The sequence below is a fragment of the Myotis brandtii genome, unplaced genomic scaffold (genome assembly GCF_000412655.1).
Source record: "Myotis brandtii unplaced genomic scaffold, ASM41265v1 scaffold120, whole genome shotgun sequence".
Lineage (NCBI taxonomy): Eukaryota > Metazoa > Chordata > Mammalia > Chiroptera > Vespertilionidae > Myotis > Myotis brandtii.
In genome coordinates this window covers 4,966,664-4,991,437 of record NW_005354174.1, presented here as the reverse complement: position 1 = coordinate 4,991,437, position 24,774 = coordinate 4,966,664, and the positions used below count along the sequence as shown (strand labels likewise).

At 43.0% G+C, this 24,774-nt stretch overlaps 1 protein-coding gene across 4 annotated transcripts in view; it reads left to right on the top strand.

Moving 5' to 3' along the window:
* Nucleotides 1–24,774, top strand: part of TEX2 (testis expressed 2) — a 54,705-nt gene that overhangs the window by 20,813 nt on the left and 9,118 nt on the right. For 3 of the 4 annotated variants that reach the window (XR_001360356.1, XM_005858660.2, XM_005858659.2), the window contains exons 5-7: nt 7,179–7,325; nt 11,863–11,962; nt 20,949–21,081. Coding sequence is in view for 3 of the 4 variants with exons in the window: in XM_005858660.2 (XP_005858722.1) it covers nt 7,179–7,325; nt 11,863–11,962; nt 20,949–21,081 (380 nt within the window). In the remaining variant the exon portion in view is untranslated. The remainder of the gene's footprint in view (nt 1–7,178; nt 7,326–11,862; nt 11,963–20,948; nt 21,082–24,774) is intronic. The other variant, XM_014532290.1, reaches the window with a different exon arrangement.

Sequence of the window (24,774 nt, the reverse complement as noted above, 5' to 3'; positions counted from 1 at the left end):
CAAACGGAAATCCAGGCCTGTCATGCAAGGCTGCTGAGGTCAGAAGGCCTTTCTCCCCCAATCCAAGTCTTCCAGACTGCAAACTCTGCAGCTTTCTCTCTCGGTTGTCAGTTGGCTGGTATGGGTATGTATTTTTCTAGCTGGCTTTTCCTTGAGCACTTATCCCCATCTCCCACCCCCACTCTATTAGTTTTGTGATTCTAATCTGCATGGGTTAGAAAACCAGAGAGCCACAATTGTGTGAACAGAGATAAGCCTTTGAAAGAAGGGCCTTTGAAGAAAGCGTATGAGTTTTAGTGCTGGGCTTCTGCATCTATTTGGTCTGCATGAGGCATGTGTGGGTCACATCCTGGCTCTCATGATCTGGTAGTTGAGAAGGTCCTGAATACAACATAGGTGTGTTTTATTTATCTATGACTGCGTAACAAACAGCCCCCAAAGTGGTTGCTTAAAACAATAATTATTTTGCTCACAAATTTGTAATTTGGTCAGACTTGGCAGTGCAGGCTTCTCTCTGCTCCACACAGTGTCAGCTGGGGAGGCTGGACTGAAGGCAGAAGGATCTGCTTACAAGATGGCTTGCTCTCATGGCTGGCAAGATGCTGGTTGTTGCATGAGAGCTCAGCTAGGGCCTCGGGCCTCGGTTCTTCTCCAGGTGGCCTGAGCTTTCTTCAGCATGGTGACTAGGTTCTAAGGCAAGCATCCCTAGAGAAAAAGCTAAGTGAATACTGTATTGTCTTTTATGACCAAGTCTCAGAAGTAAAATAATGTCACTTCCACTGTGCCCTATTAGTCAAGGCAATCACAAATGCCCTCCCAGTTTCAAGGAGAAGGGCAGGGATTCCACCTCTTGTTGAGTGGTTAGCAGATTTCTTGGAAGAGCATGTGGGATGTGAAATATCATTGCACAATTTCTGGAAAATAAGATCTGCTACAGTGTTTCTGTACTACTTTTATTGCTCTTCATGCTTTCCTTTATAAGTGATAGTTCTTTATTATTACTAGTTGCACTAATTATCTTGTTATCTATAAATGGATCATATGATATTCCCTGTTTTGTGTTATCAGGAGTTGAGAACCCTACAAAGTAAGTAGGAATTGAATAGTAATCAGGAAATCTTAATTGGCGGAGTGATTTTCTAAAGATTTTCCTTTCCCTTCTGAGAGTTGGCTTTTCAAACATTTAAAAGTCAGAAAGTGCTTTTCATATAATAAGTAAGAAATGTGAAGGCATATATACAATTTAAAAATAAATCTTAGAAAGGATATAGACAAAGGTACCAAGACAATTCAGTAGAGGAAAGAATAGTCTTTTTAAAAAATGGTTCTGAACAATTGGTATCCACATGCAAAAGAATGAAGTTGGATGCCTACCTCACACCATATACAAAAGTTAACTCAAAATGAATTGTAGACCTCAATTTAAGAGCTAAAACTGTAAAATTCCTAGAAGAAAAAATAGGTGTAAATCTCTGTGATTTGGGGTTAGGGAAAGCCTTCTTACATAAGATACCAAAAATACACACAACCAAATAAAAAAATAGATAAATTGGACTTCATCAACATTAAAAACTTTTATGCTGCAAATAATAACATCAAGAAATTGAAAAGAGCCCTAGCTGGTTTAGATCAGTGGATAGAGTGTCGGCCTGCAGGTCGACAGGGTCCCAGGTTTGTTTCCAGGTTGCGGGCTTGATCCCCAGTAGGGAGTGTGCAGGAGGCACCTGATCAATGATTCTCTCTCATCATTGATCTTTCTATCTCTCTCTCCCTCACCATTCTTCTCTGAAATCAATAAAAACTATATTTTAAAAAAAATTGAAAAGACAACCCACAAAATGGAGACAATATTTACAAATCATATATCTGATAAGGGTCTAGTACCTAGAATATACAAGTAACTCTCACAACTCAATAATAAAAAGGTAAGTAACTCAATTAAGAAATGAACAAAAGATCTGAATAGACACTTCTCCAAAGAAGGTATACAAATAGCTGATAAGCATATGAAAGAATACTTTGTCATTAACTTAACCATCAGGGAAATGTGAATCAAAACCATAATGAGATACCATTCACAACCACTTGGATGCTAGAATAAAAGTCAGATAACAACAAGTATTATTGAGGATGTGGAGAAATTGGAACCCTTATACATTACTGGTAGGAATGTTAAAGGCTGCAACTGCTATGGAAAACAGTTTGGTGGTTTCTCAAAATGTTAAACAGTTATATGATGCAGCAGTTTTACTCCTAGATATATGTCCAAGAGATATGAAAACCTGTGTCCACACAAATACTTGTACACCAATATTCATAGCAATAATCTTCACAATAGCCAAAAGTAGAAAACAGCTGAAGTATCCATCAGTTGATAAATGGGTAAAGTGTAGTATATGCATACAATAGAATAGCATTCTGAAATTTAAAGGAATGATGTACTGCTACATGCCACAGCTTGGAAAAACCTTGAAAACATTTTACCTAGTGAAAGAAGTTAGTCACAAAAAAACACATATTGTATGATTCCATTTATATGAAATGTCCAGAATAGGCAAATTCATTGAGACAAATTAGTGGTTGGTTGCCTAGGGCTGGTGTTGGTGGTGGTGGTAGGGATGGAGTTGGGGAGGATTGAGGAGTGACTGCTAATGGATTCAGGGTTTCTTTGGGGAGTAATGAAAATACTCTAAAATTGGTTCACAACTCTGAATACACTAAAAACTATTTACTGTACTCTATAAATGGGTGAATTGTATGGTATGTGAGTTCAATCTTAATGAAGCTATATATAAAAAGGATTCAAAACCATATTAGATCCAATTTTGTCTTTTAAAAGTTTTATATTCTTTAAAAGAATGTGTGTGTGTGTGTGTGTGTGTGTGTGTGTGTATCTGAAAGGAAATATAGTAAAAAATGTTTTTAAATAATTACATCTGGATAGTGGGATTATGGGTGTTTTCTATAATGATTATGTATTGTTTTTATAGCTAACAACCCTGGGGGAAGGGTCTTCATTGTACCTTCCCCTGGATCAAGCAGCCCTTTGTGAGACTCTCAGTGGCATCAGATTGTATATTATCAAACCTTAGGATCAGAGGCACTAAGCTCTCTTTGTAACAAAAAATCCTGGGCTGGTCTCCTGGCCATTTGTAATAGGAAAGGTTATACCACAAAATTAAGAAAATCTCTACTACTTTACTTTGGAGGTTAATTTTTAATAACATATATCCCAAGAGCTACTCAGTTATGATAGTCATTTTCACCTTCAGACCATTGACCTCTCCAACTGCTTTTTGGAAGCCATTTTCTGAAAGTTGCCCTTTGAAAATGTACATACGTATATAGTTGAAATAGTGAAATGGGTAGTTTTCCATTCCTTCCTCCAGCCAAATAGCAATATTAGGAAACGTATGTACATTTATTCTTTAAGCTCTTTAATGTTTATGACATTCATTGGAAGTGAGTTCTTTCTAGCAGCCTGTTGAATCCAGACTTTGTTCATAAACTGCTTTGAGGCATTCTGAATGTTTTGCTGCTCTTGGATTTTTCTTTGTTCTCAGTGAGTCTGTGGCGAGAAGCCTGAATTAGAAAAAGGAACTGTTGAAAACAAAAAACAACCTGCTTGTCAGTTATTTCTGAAATTTGTTTCCACATCATATGCCTTTGGCTCAAATATAAATTGTGAAATAGCCTTTGTTTCTTGCTATTTAAAAAAAATTTTTTTTGTAAACCTGTTTACTGTGAATAACTAGGGTTATAAAGAAAGGTTAATAAAGGATAGACTCTCCTGCTTGAGAAGGGAAAGAGAAATCTATTCCCTTATGTAGCCTGCAGATCTAAGGAAGACATGCAGTACCCTATGTGGGCAGCAGCTAGCTAGGCCCTGCCTGAATTCCCCCAGGGAGGAAAGCATTGTCCTAGGGTGAGTGTTTACTGCGAAGTCTACATAGCTAATCTGATGGGACTCAAAGACAGTAACCTCGGGCTGGACCAGATCCCCTTAGGGGTGGAGTGCAGGTGTTCAGACAGAGAGAAAAGTGACTCCATATAACATGTACAATTTGTGGCATGACTGAGTGCTCGCTGATCACAGACTTCCGCTCCTTTGTCCAGGACCTGGTGGTAGAAAGGTCTTGGTTAATATCAAAAGACATTACAGCACTAGAAAAGCACAGAGAGAATACTCTTCAGACATTAAAATGAGTGAGGTAGAACCATGTCTTCTGAAATAGAATGATTTTAAACTCTCACCAGAAAGGGACCAGGACTAGGCAGTTTGCCCCATCATGTGTAGGAAATATTTCACAACACCAATCCTGGTGATTTTGAGAGAATACATTTATTAAAGCTGTGGACAGTGAAACATAGGAAAGGCTTGAGATAGAAGAGGCAAGGTCACAGCAACAGGAGTGAGCCCAGACTGGGCTGCATGGACTCAGGAAAGGAAATTACAGAGGCAAAAAGAGGGACCTAGGAGACAGGTTGAGGGGGTTAGCCCAGAATGAGCTGCTGCTGCCTACTGCTCCCTGCTCCCAGGTTGCAAATCTTGTGGGGACCCTTAGAGCTTAGGAGAAAGAAAGAAAAGATACACACCTGAGAAAAGAAGGGGGACATAGTCATGCTTAAGAGAGAGTGTGCGCCGAAACCGGTTTGGCTCAGTGGATAGAGCGTCAACCTGCGGACTGAAAGGTCCCAGGTTCAATTCCGGTCAAGGGCATGTACCTGGGTTGCGGGCACATCCCCAGTAGGAGATGTGCAGGAGGCAACTGATCGATGTTTCTCTCTCATCGATGTTTCTGACTCTCTATCTCTCTCCCTTCCTCTCTGTAAAAAATCAATAAAATATATTAAAAAAAAAAAAAAAAAGAGAGAGAGTGTGCATTGGGTCTTTTGTCTTAAGGGTTTTTATCTGTTTTCTAAAGGAGGTCTCAGGGGAGGGTCTCAACGGAATATTCAACAGTTTTCCAGGTGTGTTCTTTAATATGCTGATCCATCAAAATGAGCTTATAGGGGACTTTGGGATCATTCTCTGGTCAGCTTTACTGCTCTACGTTTGTCTTGGATTTGTCTGGCTTTAATTGGGTTTTTTGTTATTTATTCCTGACTTCATCCAGTCTGGCATTTGGCTGGCACTAATGGCACTAACTGGGTCTCTGCTATCTATCTCCCTGACCTGGAGGATTTAAGCTACTTACTCTCTGGTAGGGGAGGAGAAGTGTAAACCATCTGCTCCTAAGTGTCCTTGGTTAGGGAAGATAAGATCTTGCAATTTATTAGCAGGCTATTAGTTATGTGGCCTTGTTTAACTATTTGTCTCAGTTTCTCTTATTCCACTTGTCAAGGAATTTTCCTAGCTTCTTACTCTCTTGCCTCAGAACCAGAGTTTAATTTTTTTTTAATGAGATTCACCAACATTTATAAGGGAGACCTTTCAAAATACTCCAAATGTGAAGGACTCCTAGAACATAAAACATCTCCCTTCACATGCAGTAACATTAGTTGAAAATGCAAGTTAAGCCCCAGGTCCCCAAAGAGAAAGATGGCACAAGCTCTGACAAGATTAGTGGTCAGGTGGGTGCTGGGCAGTCCGATAGGCCCTTTACAAGCTCAGTGAGCGGTTCACCAGGCCAGACCCTCAGAACACCAGGCTTCAGAAATATCACACATAGGTACATGCCATAGACCTTTGAAGTACTCACAAGTCATCACTTCCCCAAGTGTCAAATTCATGAGCACTAAGCCCCCTTTGTACTGTGCTCCTGGCCTAGGCACACAGCTGCGACATCAGCACAGTCCCAGCTGCCCACGCCAGATCGCACTGGTATGAATGCACATGTATGGAGCATGGAGAGGATGAGAATGTCTGGTGTGTGTTATGGCTGCAGGCAACCCCTGAGGGCAAGACAAATGCATTTACATAAACCATAGAAGTGAAAGGGTGAACAGTTCACAGATTTCTGCACTTCCAGTTCCTTTGGTCTTTGCCTTCCAAGGCCAATTGTTTCTATAAAGTTATAGTCTAATTAGAAACCTCAGGATAGGGAAATGTCTGTCACGCCAGGAGCCAGTCACACCCCCTTCCGCCCTCCCACAGGACCCAGCAGGTGGAGATCCGGGAGAAGGAGGCTGTGAGTCAGGCTCTGCCAATAAACGAGGGGCCTCAGGCAAGGCACTGAACGGCTCCGAATCTGTTTTCTCATCCCCAAAATAGACATAAAAGTTCTGTCTTTCTAGGGTTTGGGGCAGCATAAAAGAGGGAGCCTGAGAAGGAGTCTTGTCACAGGTCTGGCCTGGCCTCAGTGGGTAGCAATAGTGACAACGATGGTGACCGCCACGCATTACCTGCACTAACCTCCAAACCTCACCGTACTGTCATAGATGTCACTGCTGCTTCTCCTTCTTCTTCACCCTCACCAGGCCGTAGTCCATAGTGTCATTAGCCTTGGAAATTGGAGACTAACCTAGGTTTGCTCTTCTACCTTGCACACTGGACGTGACAGATGTTTTAAATGGATTGTATCATTTGGAAGTGAGGACCCGGTGGGAAGAGCTACAGGAGTTTCACTGAATTCCTGAGTCCCTCTCTAATCCAGGACTGGGGTTCTCAACCTCACCTGTTTGTTACATCAGTGAGAGAGATTCTAAAAATCTTGATACCCACTTAAATTAGTATGTCTGGTGTAGGACCCAGGCATCAGTGTTTTTAAGCACTCCCCTGCCCCTCACCCCAGAGAATCATGAGTCACAGAATCAGGAGGTTAAATGTGAGAGTCCTGAGCATTGGGAAACTCTGTGGCTACCTGGTGAGGACCAGCCTGACAGTTACTCATCCAGGGAGCCTGAGCCAGAAGAGAGGTAGGCAGACATTTGATCAGTACCGAGCTAATTTGGGGGGGGGGCGCAAAGGGGGGGCAAAGCAATTTGGCTGAGCTAATGGTATCCATAGGAAGACTGGTAGAAAAATAAAACAGGGGATGAGGAGTTTTTATCTGTGATGGTGGCTTGTCTTTTTCTCTTCACTGACATAATGTGGGACTTGTAATTTATAGGGAAGAAATACGACTCACGTGGTTATCCATCTCTATAGGGAAGGACCTTCAGTGACTATAAAAATAAGCACCTGTCTTGTTCTCCAGTTGCTTTCTAGCTAATTTTGGTCCCTTTTCTTTTGCCAGTTGCCAGAGGCTCCGCCCTCTGAGGAGGAAGAACAGGAAGCCTGGGTGAACGCCTTGCTTGGGAGAATGTTTTGGGACTTCTTAGGAGAGAAGTACTGGTCTGAACTGGTGTCTAAGAAAATCCAAATGAAACTCAGCAAAATAAAGGTATTCCAGTTCTTCACATTTCTTAATTTCTGGAAGTTTTGTACCATTGTATTCTCAGTGAAAGATAACTCAGTTTAAAGCATATGATATATGAGAGTAGTAAGTTCTTGTCAAACAACCTATCTGGGCTGTGACTTTGACCACATGATTAATTGCATCTGGAGACTTAGTGACCATTCCTGTTTAATTATTTTCTGTGTTGCCCTCATTGTGAGCCATTCTAGGTGATAATCCAGAATTCAGTTTGGGAAAATGTGAGCTTTTGTAGCTCACATTTGTCATATAGACTTCTGTTATCTGTAAGTTAACATTTAACTTAAGTTAGTATTTCCAGAGGCCACACAGTCTGAGCCACACAGTATATGCTGAGGAACATGCCTCGTTACTTAAGACCTCTTTCCCAAGTCATGCTCCCTCTGCAAGCTGGGGAAGTTAGCACTGCACTCTAAATGTGTCTGGGGTTGACCTTTCCTTCTGGCCAGATGGTATTTTATTTTGGGCTCTCTCTTTGCTGAAGAAACAGTCCTAATTCTGATTTAGACCCACTTGGAAGTGAGTTTAAAACTGCATAAGTACTCCTCATGGTTGCCACTGAATGACTAACTTATTATCACCTTTGGTAACCAAGAGACCTTGTTTAGGTGACTTAGAAGTATGTCTTTGACCCAGCAAAGACCTAGCCAAGGAAGAGTCACTGTGGCCCCCAGATCTTCACTGAGAGGTAGCACAGTCAGCAAATTAAGTCAGTGGCTCTTTGGGGTCAAAATACCTTTGAGCAGCAGAAACAGATGGATCCTTTCCCTAGAAAAAAAACACAGTGACAGAATCTTGCCCATGACCTCAGAGAGTTCAAGGACTCCATGTTAGGAGACTGAGCTAAGTGAAATTGCAGTGGAAGGGAAACACGGGCATGGAAGAGCTGGGATTGATTTTTGGGTAATGAACAAGCTCTGTCTTGCTTCCTGAGCCCCGGGTGAAGAGGAGAGGCTGCCTCCTGCACTAGAAGAGCAGATTTCGAGGCTGAATTCAGGACAGGTATTTGGGAGCCCTCAGTTGACAAGGGTCAGTCGGTTTGTGTTCTTCAGGTGGGTTGAGGATTGAACCCACCTTGGTAACCAGGTCCATGGAGGGAGCAGGAAGCGACAATGACCCTCCCATGTGTAGAGTGAGAGGCCCACAGCCAGCCTGGAGCTCACTCACCCTTCTTGGATTTGGGAAGTGGTGGAGGGCTTGAGTTCCTGGGCTGGCACTTCTCTTTCCCAGAGACTGTTGTGGGCCCTTCCCTGAGCTGGGGGTCTGGCAGTGTGCAGCAGAAAGCAGGGCATGCCTGCACTCCAGATGGGACCCTGCTCTCCCTGTGACACACGTTCCAAAACAATGGAGGGGGCAGTGTCCGCGCTCTCTCTGGAGTCGGAAGTCCCCTTGGTGGAAAACAGGGGGTTCCGTCATCCCAGAGGAAGTGAGGAAAAGCCTTTTATTTTCATTTTCTCCTTTGCTCTACATGTGAGCTTCTGCAGTTCACAAACTGACACTCCCTTTGTTTTTTTGAGACCGGAAGTGGTGGAGGGTTAGGATGGAGAAAGGGGGCCTAGATCCAGTGGCGCCAGCCGTTCAGAGGCAGGGGCAGTACTCACTCTATTGTTGGCCTCAATGCCTCCACTCTGACCTCAGCTGCCACCCATGAAGTGCCCCGTAGACCAGAGGGGACCTTACCCTGGCAGTGGAATAAACAGAATGGCAGCAAGATATTATCCAAATTCTGAACCTACCAGATCCCCTGCCAAAGGAACTCGTTATTATCACCAATATTCAGGTATCCCTGGAAGAGTTATTCCAAAATATAGTGAGTTTTGATTAATGGCTAGTCAAGAGTCAGAATGGCTGGAGGAGCCTGAGCAGTCCCCTGTGACAAAGACCCCTGCGTCCTGGTAGCCCTTGAAGGCCTGACATTCGGAGAACTCTTTGCTGGCCTTGCCCTGCAGTCTCAGATTGTCTGCCTCGCACATGATAATGACTTGTTTTGAAAGAGCAGCCTTGTGTTTATATGGTGAACGGTGGGTTTAAAACAAGCTGATTTTCTGCCCCAACAGCAAGTAAACTCTAACACTACCATGGGGCTCTCAAATTTAGGGGCCTCTGCTATTACTGCATATAGCTGCTAACATGCCACCCACCCACCCAAGAATGTCCCATACACCTGCACGCCAGTCCCCCATTTAGGAGGATAAAGAACATACAGTGAGTTTCTGTCACACTGTGGTGCCCTTTGGGGTGGGCAGAAGAGAGGTTCTGGTTGAAAAGAGCAGGAGGAGTGGCCTTTCTTTGCCTTCCCTGCAGGGGAGGAAGGAGGCTGCTCCAGGGCCTGGACTCCAGAGTGTTGATTCAGATCAGAGATCTGAACAAGGAGGGGCTGGGGGGTGAGAATCTTAGAATTGGGTACTCAGGTGAGTAGGTAGGTTACCAGACCCTGCTGATGTTCCCCCTCCCCATTGTACTTTCTGGTAATGAGAGCCACCACATCCTGCCCCGTCTTTCTCCTCCAGCCCCTCCTCATTCTTAGGTCCTTCCGGAACTGCAGGGTGTAGGATGGGATGGGGTGGGAGGTTGGACAGGCCATGAGGAAGGACAGCATGTTCCTATCTCTGTATTTGCTCCTCTGGCTCAGTGTTGGACCCCTGTTCCCATAGAAACCCAGCATGCTCCTGACACATAGGTATTAGAATGACAATAATAGACTAAACGCATGGGGGCAGGCAAGGGTCCAAGATTTTGGCTACATTCTTGGCCAAGCAGCATTCTGTAGGCTGATTGGGAGGTCAGGGACCACATAACATTAATGCTTTGGAAAAAGCTTTTCCAAACACAGAAACCACCAACTCAGAAATGTGCATTTGAATACTGTCTCTAGTCCTGCTTTGGCCATCACAGACTTCATAACCTCTTTCCATTAAGCCTTCCCCACCTGCAGAATATCAGAGATGAAGTTCTCTGACTGGTGAATCCTAAGAGTGTGTAAGTTTCCCTGCAGAGGGACAGCTGAAGAGGTCCACTCAAAATAGGCATAAATTCATGCCTGGCTAGATGCTACCTCTAGTTTAACATAACTTTAATTTAAAAATCTATTCTAAATTTTACAAAATTAATATAATGTTCAAATGGAGAAATACTCATGAGAATTAGAAAATCTGGGGGGAAAGAGGACTTGCCAGATTTTAAAATGTATAAAGTTACAGTAATAAAAGCAGTTTGATACTGGTAGAAAGCAGGGTGCTCAGTACAGTCTCCAGTGTATTGGGAATCTCATATTTAAAGGTAGCATTAGTAGTGAAAGTATTGGTGGTTCAATAAATATGTTAAGATACCTCACTAATTACTAGAAAAAAATTAAAGTGGATCCATAATTTACATCTTACACTAAAATTAGGAATGGACTAAAGATTTTTTTTAAAAATACACATACATAAATTGAGGTGGAGGAAACACAGATGAATTAATTCTGTAGTCTTGAGGCAAAGTAGGAATTTCTAAGCATGATATTAATCCTTTTATGTTATTTCCTCTAGAGTAAGTACCTACTGTTAGCTGTATTAGTTGGGGTTCCACTCAAATGGAGGAACCTAAGAGGAGAGTTTAATAAATGAAAGTGTGGGTATGATTTATGAAAGTGTGGGTCTGTGTAGAGAAACCAAAAGGGATGGTGCAGCACCCCAGGGCTGGCAGCAGTGGGGAGCAACTGTGTGTGTGTGGGGGTGGGGGCATGCTGCCTGTCTGACAGGAGTTGTGCCCTTTAATAGAGGGAGGGGACAAATGTTCAACAGCACTCTTCTCTGTACCTTACCTCCCTACAGGTGCATCCCATTGGCCAAGTCCAACCAGAAGTCAGAGGGCAAGAGAGCTTATCAGCGTGATTTGTTCATGCCAGCCCTGGGGTATAGGGAGGAACTAGAATCCAGGGCAAATGAAATATGTCAGCACAGGGTCAAGGGATGTGGGTGTTGCTGTTTTTTCAAGGATTTCAATAAACAGTGTGATTTTGCCTGTCAGAAATGTAGCAATTTCTTAACTCCCACTGGTAGTCTAAGAGCTGTCCATTTTCCCAAACATTAGCCAACAGGGTATTATTAACCTGACCAACATGGCCAGCTCCTTCTCCACAGTCAGGTCTCTGGCCAAGCACTGCTCCTCAGAGAAGCCTTCACTGGCCTCCTTACCCAACGTAGCCAACCCCACTCATGCCCCAGAATCCCTCTCTCCTGTTTTATTTTCTCTGTAGCACTAACCACTCTCTGAACTTATTTGTCTACTTAGTTATCTGTTTCTGTCTCTCCAAGATAAATCCCATGAGAGCAGGGATCTTCTCTGCCTCATCCACGGCTTTGTCCGTAGTACAGTGCCTAGTAGTGGTATGTGCTCCATAAATTTGGGTTAAATAAATGTGTCCCCAAAACCTTGACCACCATTCCTTCTGAGAGTATGCTGAATTCTAACATTTACCAGGGTACTAACGTTTCATTCATTGTTTACTTCTTTTCTCCAGCTCCCCTACTTTATGAATGAGCTAACTCTGACGGAACTTGACATGGGGGTGGCTGTGCCAAAAATCCTTCAGGCCTTCAAGCCTTATGTTGATCACCAAGGTAACTCTTAATTGACTTTAGAGAGGAATGACACTTATATGAGTGTGAAAATGTCTCCATCACTGCAGGTTGAATACCAAGACTTTGTGTTTGGAGGGAGTTGGGGGCTTTTTAAATCGTGTATTTTATGTTGGTTATCTTTGTTCTTAACAGTCACAGCCTCACACAAATGGGGAATAGATCAGGACTCCCGCTCCTATTCCTTTTAGTCTCTCGGATCCTTAAAAAGTCCTCCTTCAGCCCTAACCCATTCGGCTCAGTGGATAGATCGTCGGCCTGTGGACTAAAGGGTCCCAGGTTCGATTCTGGTCAAGGGCATGTACCTTGGTTGCAGGCACATCCCCAGTTGGGGGGGTGTACAGGAGGCAGCTAATCGATGTTTCTTGCTCATCAATGTTTCTAACTCTCAATCCCTCTCCCTTCCTCTCTATAAAATATCAATAAAATATATATATTTTTTTTTTTAAAAAAAAAAAAAGGTCCTCCTTCAGCCCAAAGATACGCATATGCCAGTTGGGGCCTGAGCTTTTGTGACTTAGAAAACAGTCCCTGCTCTGTATGGCTGCAGCCCTTGCAGGGTGAGCCTCACTCCCCTGTCCTGGGCCTCACATGTGCATCTGCCCAACCCTGACCTCTTTCCAGGAGTTGCCTCTCCTATGTATCCACTCCTTTACCTCGCCCCAACCTCTGGCTTGCAGATTCTTTGATCTTCATGTTTTACATCTTTATGTTCTTACCACTCTTAGAAGGCACTTACTGAGGTGTTTAAACAAGGAAGACATATTGTCAGACAATATTTTGAGAGTAAGTCTCTCTGTTGGAGGAAGGTTCTCAGATTTGGTTTTTAAGACATGCTGCTGACATTATTTATGCCTACTTGTGTGTGTTGGGGAAGAAAGAGTTGATTAGAATGCTTAGAGAGTTTAAATAAATGTAAAGATTTATGTGTATTTTATGGCATGTAGTTTTAAAATGACCTCGATGGGTAATTTAGTGCACAAGAGTTTGGTAAAAAGAAGACTGAGCCAGATAGGCAAAAATAGTCTGTGAGCAGGCAGGAAAAAATATGCCCATCATGCAAACAGCTGATTTTTTTTCTATAATGTCCCTTTCAAGTGAACCTCTTTCTACCTCCACTGGATTTACATTGTTCTTCCAAAGGCTCAGGAACAAAGTAGGGAAGAAAATAATTACAACTTTTTAAGAGAGTGATATTTGTTTTGAAGTAAAGGTTTTGGAAAATTTCGACATTCTAGTATCTACTTGTATCTCTGTATGGCTATATCAGATGGCTCTTGGACCATATTTAGTGAAATCTTTTTCTGTGTTGTATACATTTAATATAAATTCAAAGGGATTTTTTCCTAGTGCTACAATTAGTAGCCCTATTTCTGTGGCAATGTTTCAGCAGATAGTGACCCCATATTGTCATGTTTTGAGCATCTCATTGATTTCAGAGAAAGGTAGACCAGAGTAGTATTTGCAAATGTAGAAGTCCACCTAATGCTGCACGTTGAGATCACCTATAACCACTAAATTATGTCTACACTTTAATAAATCTGAGTGCTCCTTGGTTAATTCCTGGTTCACTAAGAGTAAAACTAGAAAAGATTCTTTGCAAACGATTTAGCTAGAGTTCTCTTAACCACATGTGAAATTTTAAAGGATACATCATCTCTGTGTTAAGTGTGTAGCTAGAATCTTCGCTCCATTGTCAATGTACAAGTGTTGCCTTTCTCCTCTGCCTCTCGCAGGCTCTAGGTTGCCCTTTACTCTTTGCCTCTAGGAATTGACTTGCATGTAACAAGCTGGTAAATGATCAGCTAACATAACCCTTCTGAGCGATGGGCTTAAAGAAAGTAAATAATAGGTGTACATGCTCTGTTTTCCAGTGCATTAGCAGTCTCTTATCTCAGGGCCGAATTCGCCCTTTGTTAAATTAGAAATTTCTTACGACAAGAGAACAGTGCCACAGCTGGGCCTTGCTGCATCTGAGTGTCCCTCTGGCTTTGAACTCTGCAGCCTCCCAGGGCAGCGCTGTCAGGCTCTGAGTGAAATTCACCAACCATCTAAGTCTTCAGTCTCTTTCCTGTCCCTCTGAAGAGAGATATTTCACTAGATCACTGATTTTCAACCTTTTTCATCTCATGGTACCCATAAACTAATTATTAAAATTCTATGGCGCACCAGAATTTATGTCTTTTTGGCGATCAGAAAAAAAAAGTATAATTTTGATTCATTCACACAGGAAGTGTTGTGCTGGCTGTTGTCATTTTTTTTATTTGACAGTCTAAGGGAAAAGAAGTCAGTGCCCCTGACTAACTAGTCAGGTATTGTATGTTTTAAAAATTCTTGTGGCACACCCATTGAAAATCACTGCACAAGATAAATTAAAGCTTTGCTCCTTGTTTAACTCCTTTCAGGGCAAATTTTAGAGATCTGCCTGCTTGTGTAACAAAGGAGGAAAGGTATGATAAAGACATAAAGCCTGTGGGTTTTAAAAGTTTGACCAAGTTAGATTTTTCCATGTCTGCAAAGAATACAAGTGTTGGTAAAACAGAAATGAACACAAAAGAAATACACATTTTGGATTCCATGGCTCTAAGAAAAATTCCTTTCAGCAAAATTAAAATCAGGGTGACTTGCTAAAACGGACTCTGAAAAGCAGAGCTCACCTTCCAGGGAAAGGCAACCCAGGGTGAAGAGGCCTTACCAGCTCTTGGGAGAGGCACCTCCCATGGGATCTCCCCACACATACTATTTTTTGAAAATGTTTTCTAACTTGTGCTTGTTACTTGGAGGCACCTGGTTCAGGACGGGTATTTGGTCCAGAGCTGGTTGGATCACTCGTCCTACAGATGCTCCTCTTTAGGCAGCACTGAGTGGTGGTTCTGAGCACCAGGCCTGGGGCCAGACTGCTGGGCTCACAGTTGACCCATCCTACAGCTTAAAGCTGGCACCTGCTACCAGAATAAATGGAAACAAGAATGCCATTGTCAGCTTTCGTGGCCTTGCAACGGAGCAGTAAAATCACACATTGACCACGTTGGCCTGTCCAAGTTCCGGGGCACACAGCCTATTTCTGTGTAGTTAATAAGTTAAGTAACTGCCTTACCCAAGGCATCTTCACTTCCCACCAACGGCAGGTGGCTGGAAACTGGCTTTGTACCTCCTGCCTTATCTCCGACTCCTCCCAAACCACATATGTCTCTAACCATGGGTGTGTGGGGGTCTCCTCTCTTCAGGCTGTACAGTGGGGTCCAGAGTCCTGTCTCTGTAACCCACCCAAAACTGGCCTCCCCTTTCCACCCCTAATACCCACCTAAGCTGCTGTCTCCAGGGCCAGGCCTCTGGGATCCACCAGGCCACCCCTCTCAGCCAAGCTCTTTCCTGTTGTTTAATTAAAACTCTGTTGGGATAGATATTGTTTGCTCCTCATTTATTCAGCAGCTGCTCATTGTAGGGAAAACTGGATTGTTTAGAAAAGGAAAAATATTACCCATCACCCCACCATTCAGAGACAGCCAGGGTTACCTTTATGATACATTTTTGGTTTATTCTCTCCTAGTATTCTTTCTCTTATGGTTAAAAATTGATTTAGAACCAGACACTTAAAGAATTGGGCAGACTGATAACATAGACTTGAGAGGATAGTCAGAGATAACCTAGCCCAGACCCTGCTGGGTTGTAGCTGTGTGATGTGTAGGCCAAAGCCCAGAGTGGGTGTGACTTGCCAAAGATCTCCCAGCAGCTCACCTTCCATCCTGTTCCTCAGCTTCTAGGCCAGAGGCTCTCCATGAGCAATGGCTCTGCAGCCAAGCCACCCATGTTGGAGCCCTGGTTCTTCACTGTCCAGCAGTGAGATCTCAGGAAGTTACTAACCACTCAGCCTCAGTTTCCTCATCCGTAAAGTACTGGTGTCAGTAGCACCTCCCTTTTCCAGTTGTGGTGGAGATAAAATATTACATGTAAAATGCTCAGAGAGGACACGTGGCACATAGTAAGCCATTAGTGTCAGCTGCTGTCACAAAGCCTTGTTGTTAGTAAAAGCTTTCTAGTAGGGAACCTCTTCTGTCAGCCAGGTTATCATCTTCGTGCCTGGGACCAGTGTCAGAATGAACCAAGGATATGGACTGTGCTCCTCAGGATCAGATGAATTCATTTAGTCTTCAGGATGTTTGCTTCATGTATTTAAGTCTGCAAATAGTCATTGAGCATCTACCATGGGCATTTCTGTACTGATTTTGCCCCGTTTCAGGATACCAAAAATAACAACCCACATTTCAACTGAAGGTAGAAAGATTACAGAACCAGCCATGATAGGAACCTTGTCTGTCTTCAGATGCCTTTACTCATGACTGGCAGTTTCCACCATCTACCCCTCATCTTCCGGACCATAACTCGAGTGCCTGGTGCCTTGTGATGGGTCTAAAGATACTCTTCCAACTGATTGTTTCAGAAACTGGAACCAGAGCCAGGCTGTGACCTGCCCACTCCTTGCTGCAACACCCTTGTCAACAGTCGACATTAGGACAGCAGCTATCTAGAGCTGAACATGGTGACAGGGCCAGATGTGGGGCTTGGTACTTACAGGAATGGCATGCACACTTCTCTAACTAGATCATGTTGCAGAAAGAAAAAGACTTTTATAGAAAGGGAGAAAAAAGACCCATTTGTGGATCTTGGTAGGGGTGTGAGAAAGGAGATTGATTTGCGACTATGTCTACCTTGGAAGGCAGAGCTGTTTCCAAGAACAGTTACAGGTAGACAACGCTAAAAATGACATTTATCCTTAAGGATGCAGCCAAATACAAGAAATGCTAGTTTTCTGTGGTATCTGAGTAATATGTCACCAGTCTGTTTGCCAGGAACAAAACAGTCACTGGTGAATTCTTCTAAGAGCCAAATAACTCAAACATCTGCTCATGGTAATATATTATTAATGCTCCATTTTAAGAGGTTTTGTTCTCTGGATGCTTTCAGAGTGAAAATCAACCACTACTATTTAGAGGTGGAGGAAATGAGGTAACATGAGGGCCAAGCTCAGTGAGCAAGGCTTTAGGTTCTCTCAACTCCTGAGCCACAGGGGCCCTGTTAAACCTATTCCAATGAGACTTTTAGTTATTTTAATAGTAATAAAACAGTGGTCAGCTGAGTGAAACTACTAGATGGATATAGCCATGGAAGAACTATACCTGAGGCCATGGAATCTATTAAATAGAATACCAGGACGAAGGCCAAAGAACCTCTGTTTTAGTTGTCTCTGGTGATACTCGCACGGCTGCTTATGATCTCTGGTGATACCCGCAGTCTGATCTGCACCAGGTGGCGCAGGTATCTTTCTTCTCCTTCAAGCGTAAACTTCCTGATACCTTGCATTAAGGACTCAATAAGCACTTTAGGATAGAGGGATAACTTTTGCTGCAGTCTCCCTCCGAGTAGTGATGGTGGTGGTAACTGATCCTTTTCTCTGAAGCTGTAGAGTGAAAAACAGTCATCGGAGCTGCTCACAGGCTCTTGCATGAAGACTCACTGAAGTTCGCTATTGTCCTTGTCAGTTGTGTTTCCCATGTTCCAGAATAAAGTGTCGGTTTTATAGGGATTTGTTAAGGACTGAATGTTTGTGTCCCTCCTCCCTCCAAATTTATGTTGCAGCCCTAACCTGCAATGTGGTGGTATTTGGAGGTAAGGCCTTTGGAGGTAATTAATTAGGTTTAGATGAGGTCATGAGGGAGGTTGCTCATGATGGGATTAATGCCCTTCATAAGAAAAGACCAGAGAGCTAGCTTGCTCTGTCTCTGCCATGTGAAGACACAGTGAGAAGGTGGCCATCTACAAGCCAGGAAGAGAGCCCTCACCAGGAACTGAATTGGCCATACCTTGATCTTGGACTTCCAGCCTCCAGAACTGTGAGAAATAAATGTCTGTGGTCTAAGTCACCCAGTGTATGGTATGTTGTTATTGCAGCCCAAGATGAGACAGGACTTTGTGTTCCTATCCTTTCCGAGAACCTCTCAAGACTGACTGCTTACTCCTATTTAGAGGCTTAAAAAATTGTCCTCCTCAACTTCTGTTTTTTGTCCTTGAGCATTACCAAGAGCAGATGGTTACAGAAACCAGCATTTTAAATGAAATGCCTCACAATAAAGTCTTAACATTCGTTAAGAGCACAAAAGAAACAACTCTGTAACTACATTCATCTAGATGAGTAGCATTCAGCTCCCTTAGAGTTAAGACACCACTCATGGAGCAGTGTGTGTCCCATCTTCCCATTGTTACATTGATCCCCAATAGGAAGACAGCCTTTCTAGAAACTGTTAATTTCCATCTTTCAGCCTAACAAGGCAGCAGCCTTCTGACTCACCTGTTATGTAACCAGTTGGCCTCGGCTCCAGGTTGTTGTACTTCACGGTTTTCAGGGTGCTTTCTGCCTGCTGACTCTTGTCACAGAAGCGAGTTTTTCTGCTCCTAGTGCTAAAATTGTCACCTTTCCCTCATCAGAATGCAAGCACATCATGTTAATTTGTTGGAATATTTGCAGTTTATATCTATTTTTAAAGGTTTTCAAACCATTCTTGACTCCTTCACATTTTCACTGAGAACCAGGACTGAGCAAGACCCCATGAGTGAGCTCATGGGACATATACAATGATATAAAAAAGACCCCGTCCCCCACTCCGAGGCTCAGTCAGATGCCCACCTCTCGTCCCCTCCCTCGCCCAGACATGCTCTCTGGCTGTCCAATGCAGCCTCTTCCCTCTTGGCCCTGCAGTCTCCTCTGGTCTGGCCCCTGTCTGCCATGGCAACAACTAGGCTGGAGCAAGGAGTTGTGGAAGTAAGGAAGTGGGCTGGCATTGGCAGAGAAAGGGGAGAGCCTGGCTAGGATGTTCCGGGCGCTGGGCTACACACATCAGTGCGGTCTCCCTTGTGCAAATGAGGCCGGAGCACAAAGGTCGGGAACTTCCATGTGACTGGGCTCCATATGCTCTTTCCTCCTCTTCCCTGCCTCCGGTTCCATAAGGTAGGGTATGGGAGCCTGTCACTTGAGGGGATGTCCCAATGACTGGGGTATGGGCCAGAAACCTACTAAGCCTGTATCTTTATCCCCGCATTAAAAAAAAAAGACAAACAAAACCTTCACTTTATAAGAAGTAAAATTCTGATGGCTTTAATATAACAATCTTCAAAGGCAATACATACCATTAATATTTATTGAAAACCTGACTAGAATTTTCAAAAGAAATGATTATGTCTGAAGACATACAGCAACCAGATAATTTGAGTCTATTGATTCTTGAGTTAAATAAAGCTGGAGATATAGAATAAATATTTTCTTTATTGATGTCCTTTTTATATTGAGTTTAAAATCTATTAATATCAAGCCTTTTGCCCTGATCCTTCTTCTATTGGAAGTGATGAATGACTAAATGTCTTTATGAAAACAGATGTGCCCTTCACTTCCAGTAACAGTACCTTTGCAGAGCAAGCTAATTGATGATTTCTAACTGCTTAATGTAAGCATGAAATAAAGCAAAGAAGACAATCATAATTGGTCTACATGTCACTTAATTAAACCAGGTCATTCATGGAAAATGAGTACCTTCAATTATGATAAAAAGAATTTGTTGAAAACAAATTGGAAATTATTCTGCCTTTAGTGAGGAATTATATACCATTAGTGCTTCTTGAGGTTAAGCAAAGCTTTTAGCTGAGATTGTGGCCAAATGGAGGATAGGTTATTTACTGTAATTGCTTGAAAATGCTGCTGTGTATGAACAATAGTTTTAGATTAATTTCCTGCTTCCTTTAAATGTTGTCATTTGTCTTCTGAGGATCTCTGAAAGTTTATTAACATTTAAACACCCACTTGAAGGATCATATTTTGATTGAAAGTCCATGAGATATTATGGCGCTCCAATCCCAGTCTATTCTGTCCTACCTGCCGAGTCATAGAATGTTGGTGAAGAAGGTCCTGAGGTGACTGGTCCTTGTTTGCATTTAGATTTGTGCTGATGGGCCATCCCAGTGAGCTGCTCTTAGATATGATCTCATTGACAGTAGCTTTTCCAAGGAATAGGTTCTTTATTTGGATAATCCTGGGGCTCGAACATTAATTCTTTTGTTTCCATTATTAGGCAATTTCCAGAAAGGAAAGGGTTCTAAAAATTTTTGTCACTGTCCTTATTATACCAAGCTAAGTCTGAACCATTTTCTGTGTCCCTGTCTTTTCTGCCCCCACAATTTTAGATCATTTTAAGGAAGACAGTGGTTCTCACATGTGTCTTTTTTTGTTGTTGTTAATCCTCACCGGAGGATATTTTTCCCCCATTGCTTCTCAGAGAGAGTGGAAGGGAGAGAGAGGGAGACGGAAAGTGAGAGGGGGAGGGGGAAGTGGAGGGGGAGAGTCTTGTGAGAGACATGGGCTGGTTGCCTCCCACTCAACCTGACCAGGGGCCCAGGCAGCCAGCCTGCAACCCAGGTACGTGCCCTTGAGTGGGAATCAAGCCTGAGACCCTTTGGTGGGCAGACCAACACTCTAACCACTGAGCCATGCCAGCCAGGGCTCTTGCATGTGTCTTTAAAGAACAGCCCAGCTTGCAGTCAAGTGTCTTGTCTGCACCTCTCTTCTGCCTTGTAACTGGCTGGGAATCAGCACACCTTGTCCAGGCTTTGCCCTGGGTCAAGCCATCCTCTTACTATGTGAGAAGAGCCCAGAGGATGGGACCCCAGGCTAACATGTGCACTGAGCTCACTGTGACGGTTTCAATGATAGTGAGATGCCGGCAGTTTGCCAGTTGCTTGCAGCTTTTCCAAAGGCTTTTCTCCTCATGAGTTCCTCTTGCGTGCCTATATCTGTATCTATATATCTATAGACTTTCAATGTGATACCAAATTAGATACTTTCAAGTATAAATGTTTATATTGTCATGTGCAGTCATGTTTTTCTGGGGGGGAAAAACCTTCTGTTTTTTCACCATTTCTCCAGGACTCTGGATCGATTTGGAAATGTCCTACAATGGGTCCTTTCTGATGACTCTTGAGACCAAAATGAATTTGACCAAACTAGGTAAAGAGCCTCTTGTTGAAGCCCTGAAGGTTGGAGAAATTGGCAAAGAAGGGTAAGGGGCTATATGACTTTACTAACCCAACCCTGGGGAACCAACCTCTCCCTCCAGCCTTTGAGAAGCAGGTTTGACGTGTAGTCGTCCCTGATGTTGAGAGAGAAACATTCCATGTAAGTGCTTCTGGACCACAGAGGGTTTCAGGGAATGGTTCCCTAGTTGCACCCTGCACACTGTGAGTCCTCACCTCCACTCAGTGCCTTTTGGCCTCTGTGCTGCTGGTGGGGCACATAGTATCGATTTTCCAGAAGGCATCACTGACTGAGACCAGCAGGGCAGGCTTGTCTACGCAGTAAAATGCTCTTTAAAGAAAATTGTCACTCAGAAAGTACCTCCTCCAACTTACTGCCACAAACAGCCACACGTGGGCAAGGCTATGGCCCATAGGGGGTCTGTCTGCTTTGTAGTCTGTCAACTACAATTAGTGGTTGATTTTATAGCCAAGAGGGTGCTCCTGAAGTGTTGTGAGATGCATTTTCCCTAAATAATACAATATTGACTTGTTTAGCAAATGCTTCTCTTTGTAGAAGATGCTGCATCTATTGCCCAGAGTTTAGTAAATATTCAAATTTGTAAGCTAATTAATAATGTTTGCTTTTTTTCTTCTTAAATGCTTACAATGGATAAGCTGGAAATTTTACATTTCCATACACCTTTTAAATGACTAACTACAAATTTAAATTATATAATTGTTTTGTCCAAACTGAAAATGCTGATTGGAGTCTGCTTCTCACATCTTTAGTCCCCCATAGAATTAACAGTGCGGTGACAGGAACATTTCACAGGGAGCACTTTCTCAGAGTCTAAATATAAGACACAGACTTAAATTTTTGCTTAGTTATAATACTGACCTAATACTTCTATTTATATTGTGTTAATAGCAGTGTGGGAGCTGGGTCATACATTTGAGAACGTTCTTTTACTTGATGATTCTGATTTATCCAAGTTACTTAATGAAATGTACCTATTTTAATAATTGGAGAATTTCACCTGCTGTATGCAATCTAACCTTAATCTGTGCTATTTCCCTTTCATTTTTCGATTTGTTAAAATGTGTTTGGATTCGGCAATCTGTGGATTGTATTTTCTGGTGAGTGGTATTTATCAAGTCTCCATGTAGCATTTCATACCCTGTCAGTGCTGTCTTATTTGATCCCATGTGACGCCACTAGGAAGCTTGTCATTTCATCATGTTCCTGGACATAAAGGCTCCATTTGTAGACCTGAGAGGATTGAGATCAGGAGGACTTAAGAGGCTTTCCTGGCAGGGAAAGTCAGACAAACTTCCTTGATTTGAATTGCTGGGGGATCCAGTCCTGTGGTCAGACTCAACTTATGTCCCTGCACTCCACACATCCCCCATCACTGTGCACGCCTGAGCATCATCAGTCCAGCCTCATGGTAAGAGTGGCAGAACCAGCTGCCTATAAAATGAAGCGTGTCAGGCAGGAACAGTCTTGAACATGAGGTCTATCTGAGGGGGAGCACGGCACTACAAACACTCGTCAGCAGCATTTGTACAAGGAGCCCTTTCTGGGAACAGCCTGTGCTGGCACAAGAGCTGCTGGGACTCCATTGGAAGGGGGTGAGGTTTGGGGTAGCAAGTGGAGCCCCAGTACAGCCAGGTCTCTGAGATCCTTGCCACGTAGGTGCTTCATGTTAACTATTATTCATCCAGCTCTCTTGGCACAATTTCAAGTTCATAAAATGGCTGATCAGAGGATGGATATGTTTCTGAGTAAACAATCTTCTCTAGACTGTGTGAAAAAAAATCCTCTGCTTTTGCGATGGTATTATATTGAATTTGTAATATATACCTAAAGCTCGTTTTTCCCCCAGTAGAATCTGTTATAACGTGCTTTGCTCCTTCCTGTGAAGGTGTTAAATTTTATGTTGACATGTAATTGACTGTCACTTAATTTTAAAAGCATACAATCCAAAAGCCTGGGCAGATGAGCCCTTAACCCTTTTTTTGCATAACGCACCCTTTTGGAATTCTGAGAGCTTTGGGTCCTTCTCCCAGAAAATGCTCATGTGTTCCATTTGGCTCACAATTTCTGGGAGCATCGAGAGCCTCTGAAAGCCCACCCATAGCTAAGAACCTCATCCCAGAAGTGATTCTCAATCCACTCTTCACTCCCTCAGTGCTGAGCACACGGAATCACCGAGGCTACATGCTGGAGGAGAGACAGAAGTCAGTGTGCACTTAGCTGTTATTAAGCATGTGATCTCTGGTGGTGACATCTTCCTTGATGTTAAACCTCTCCAAATAGCAGAATGTCTGGAAAGTTGGCCAGCAGCAACCTTTTCCCTCCAGGCGCTCCCTGTATTCTGTGGCTGCCTGTCAAGGGCCTCACTTTCAGGCAATGGCTTGTTCCCGGGATGGGACGCTCTGGCAGGGTCTCTGCTCTCTCTCCCTGCTCTTCTCAGCTTCCTTCAAGTATGCAAATGATTGTGCCCTTGGGGAGTCTGAGGAAATGCTGCTCAACCTGTGAGAAGTCCGACTTACTGGTAGAGGCTGGTTCCCGTCTTCCCGTCATTACCCTCAGGGTGATGATGAGAAATTGAAGTCAGTATTGCTTTATTCCAGTGAAGTCCTTTTCCCTTTGAAATGTGCATACACTTTATATTTGCAGACGTTTTTCCTTTAGTCTTTTTATTTCCCAAGTAGTCCTCTTGTTACATGCGTAGTTAACATAAATTTGAGGCAGTAATGTACTCAGTAGAATTCAGGTAGTAAACTGAGCAGCCTTAACTTTAGGAATTGCCTGAAAAGGCCAAAGTGAGCCGGTCAGGGGAATGTTCTGTGTGTTGGCTGCTCTTTAATGAAAAGTGGCCTTGGAGTGGGGCATTTCCTGTAAGGCACTTGGCCTGTTCATGCTCTACCATTTTAGCCTGGGCGCAGTATGCAAGTCCACACATAGGGGCCCCTCTGTCCCCATGCTGGGTCACTAGTCCACAGTGTACCCTGAACCACCACCACTCCACCTGAGACACCGTGACTAGGTCTGGCTCTGTGGATGTACGCACATGTGTGTCTGTGGGACAGATTTCTCTTAACTAAAAAAAAAAAAAAAAAAAAAAAAAAGAAGAAGAATGCGCTGTATGAGTGTGGCCCCCACAAAGCAGTCACCTCACTGGGCTGTTAATCTAATTATGCTTCTTTCACTTAAACTTTGAGTCTTAAAGTATTCTGGAGCTGCTTTTTTAGAATTGCCTCTGGAATCTGTGACATTCCTTTAACTATTGAGTGACAGAAAATCATCCTGCTTCGTAGATCAATTGGATCTGTGAGAAATTGCTGTAAGTCATTCAGAGCCGTCAGCAATGGTGAAACCAAGAAATAAAATGTTTGGTCTGAGAGAGAGAATCAGTGATAAAATAATTCACTTTTTCTTATGTGTTTGGCTCCAAACATATTTCCAAAAAGATTTTTAGCAGCAGCAGCAAAACTCAATAAGCCTTTTAAGGTGACTCTTTGAAAGGATATCACACTCATCTGGAATTCTGAGGTGTGTTTTTAAAAATTAGGCTTTATTAGTTCTAGCACATCTTATATAAATAAGAGTGTGTGCAGTTTGTCTTTCTCTGAAGTTCATGCTGACATCATAGATTGAGATCATAAAATGCATGTTCAGTTATAAAACTGAGTATCAGCCAGTTAGTTACACTTTTAATTAGTAAGTATTG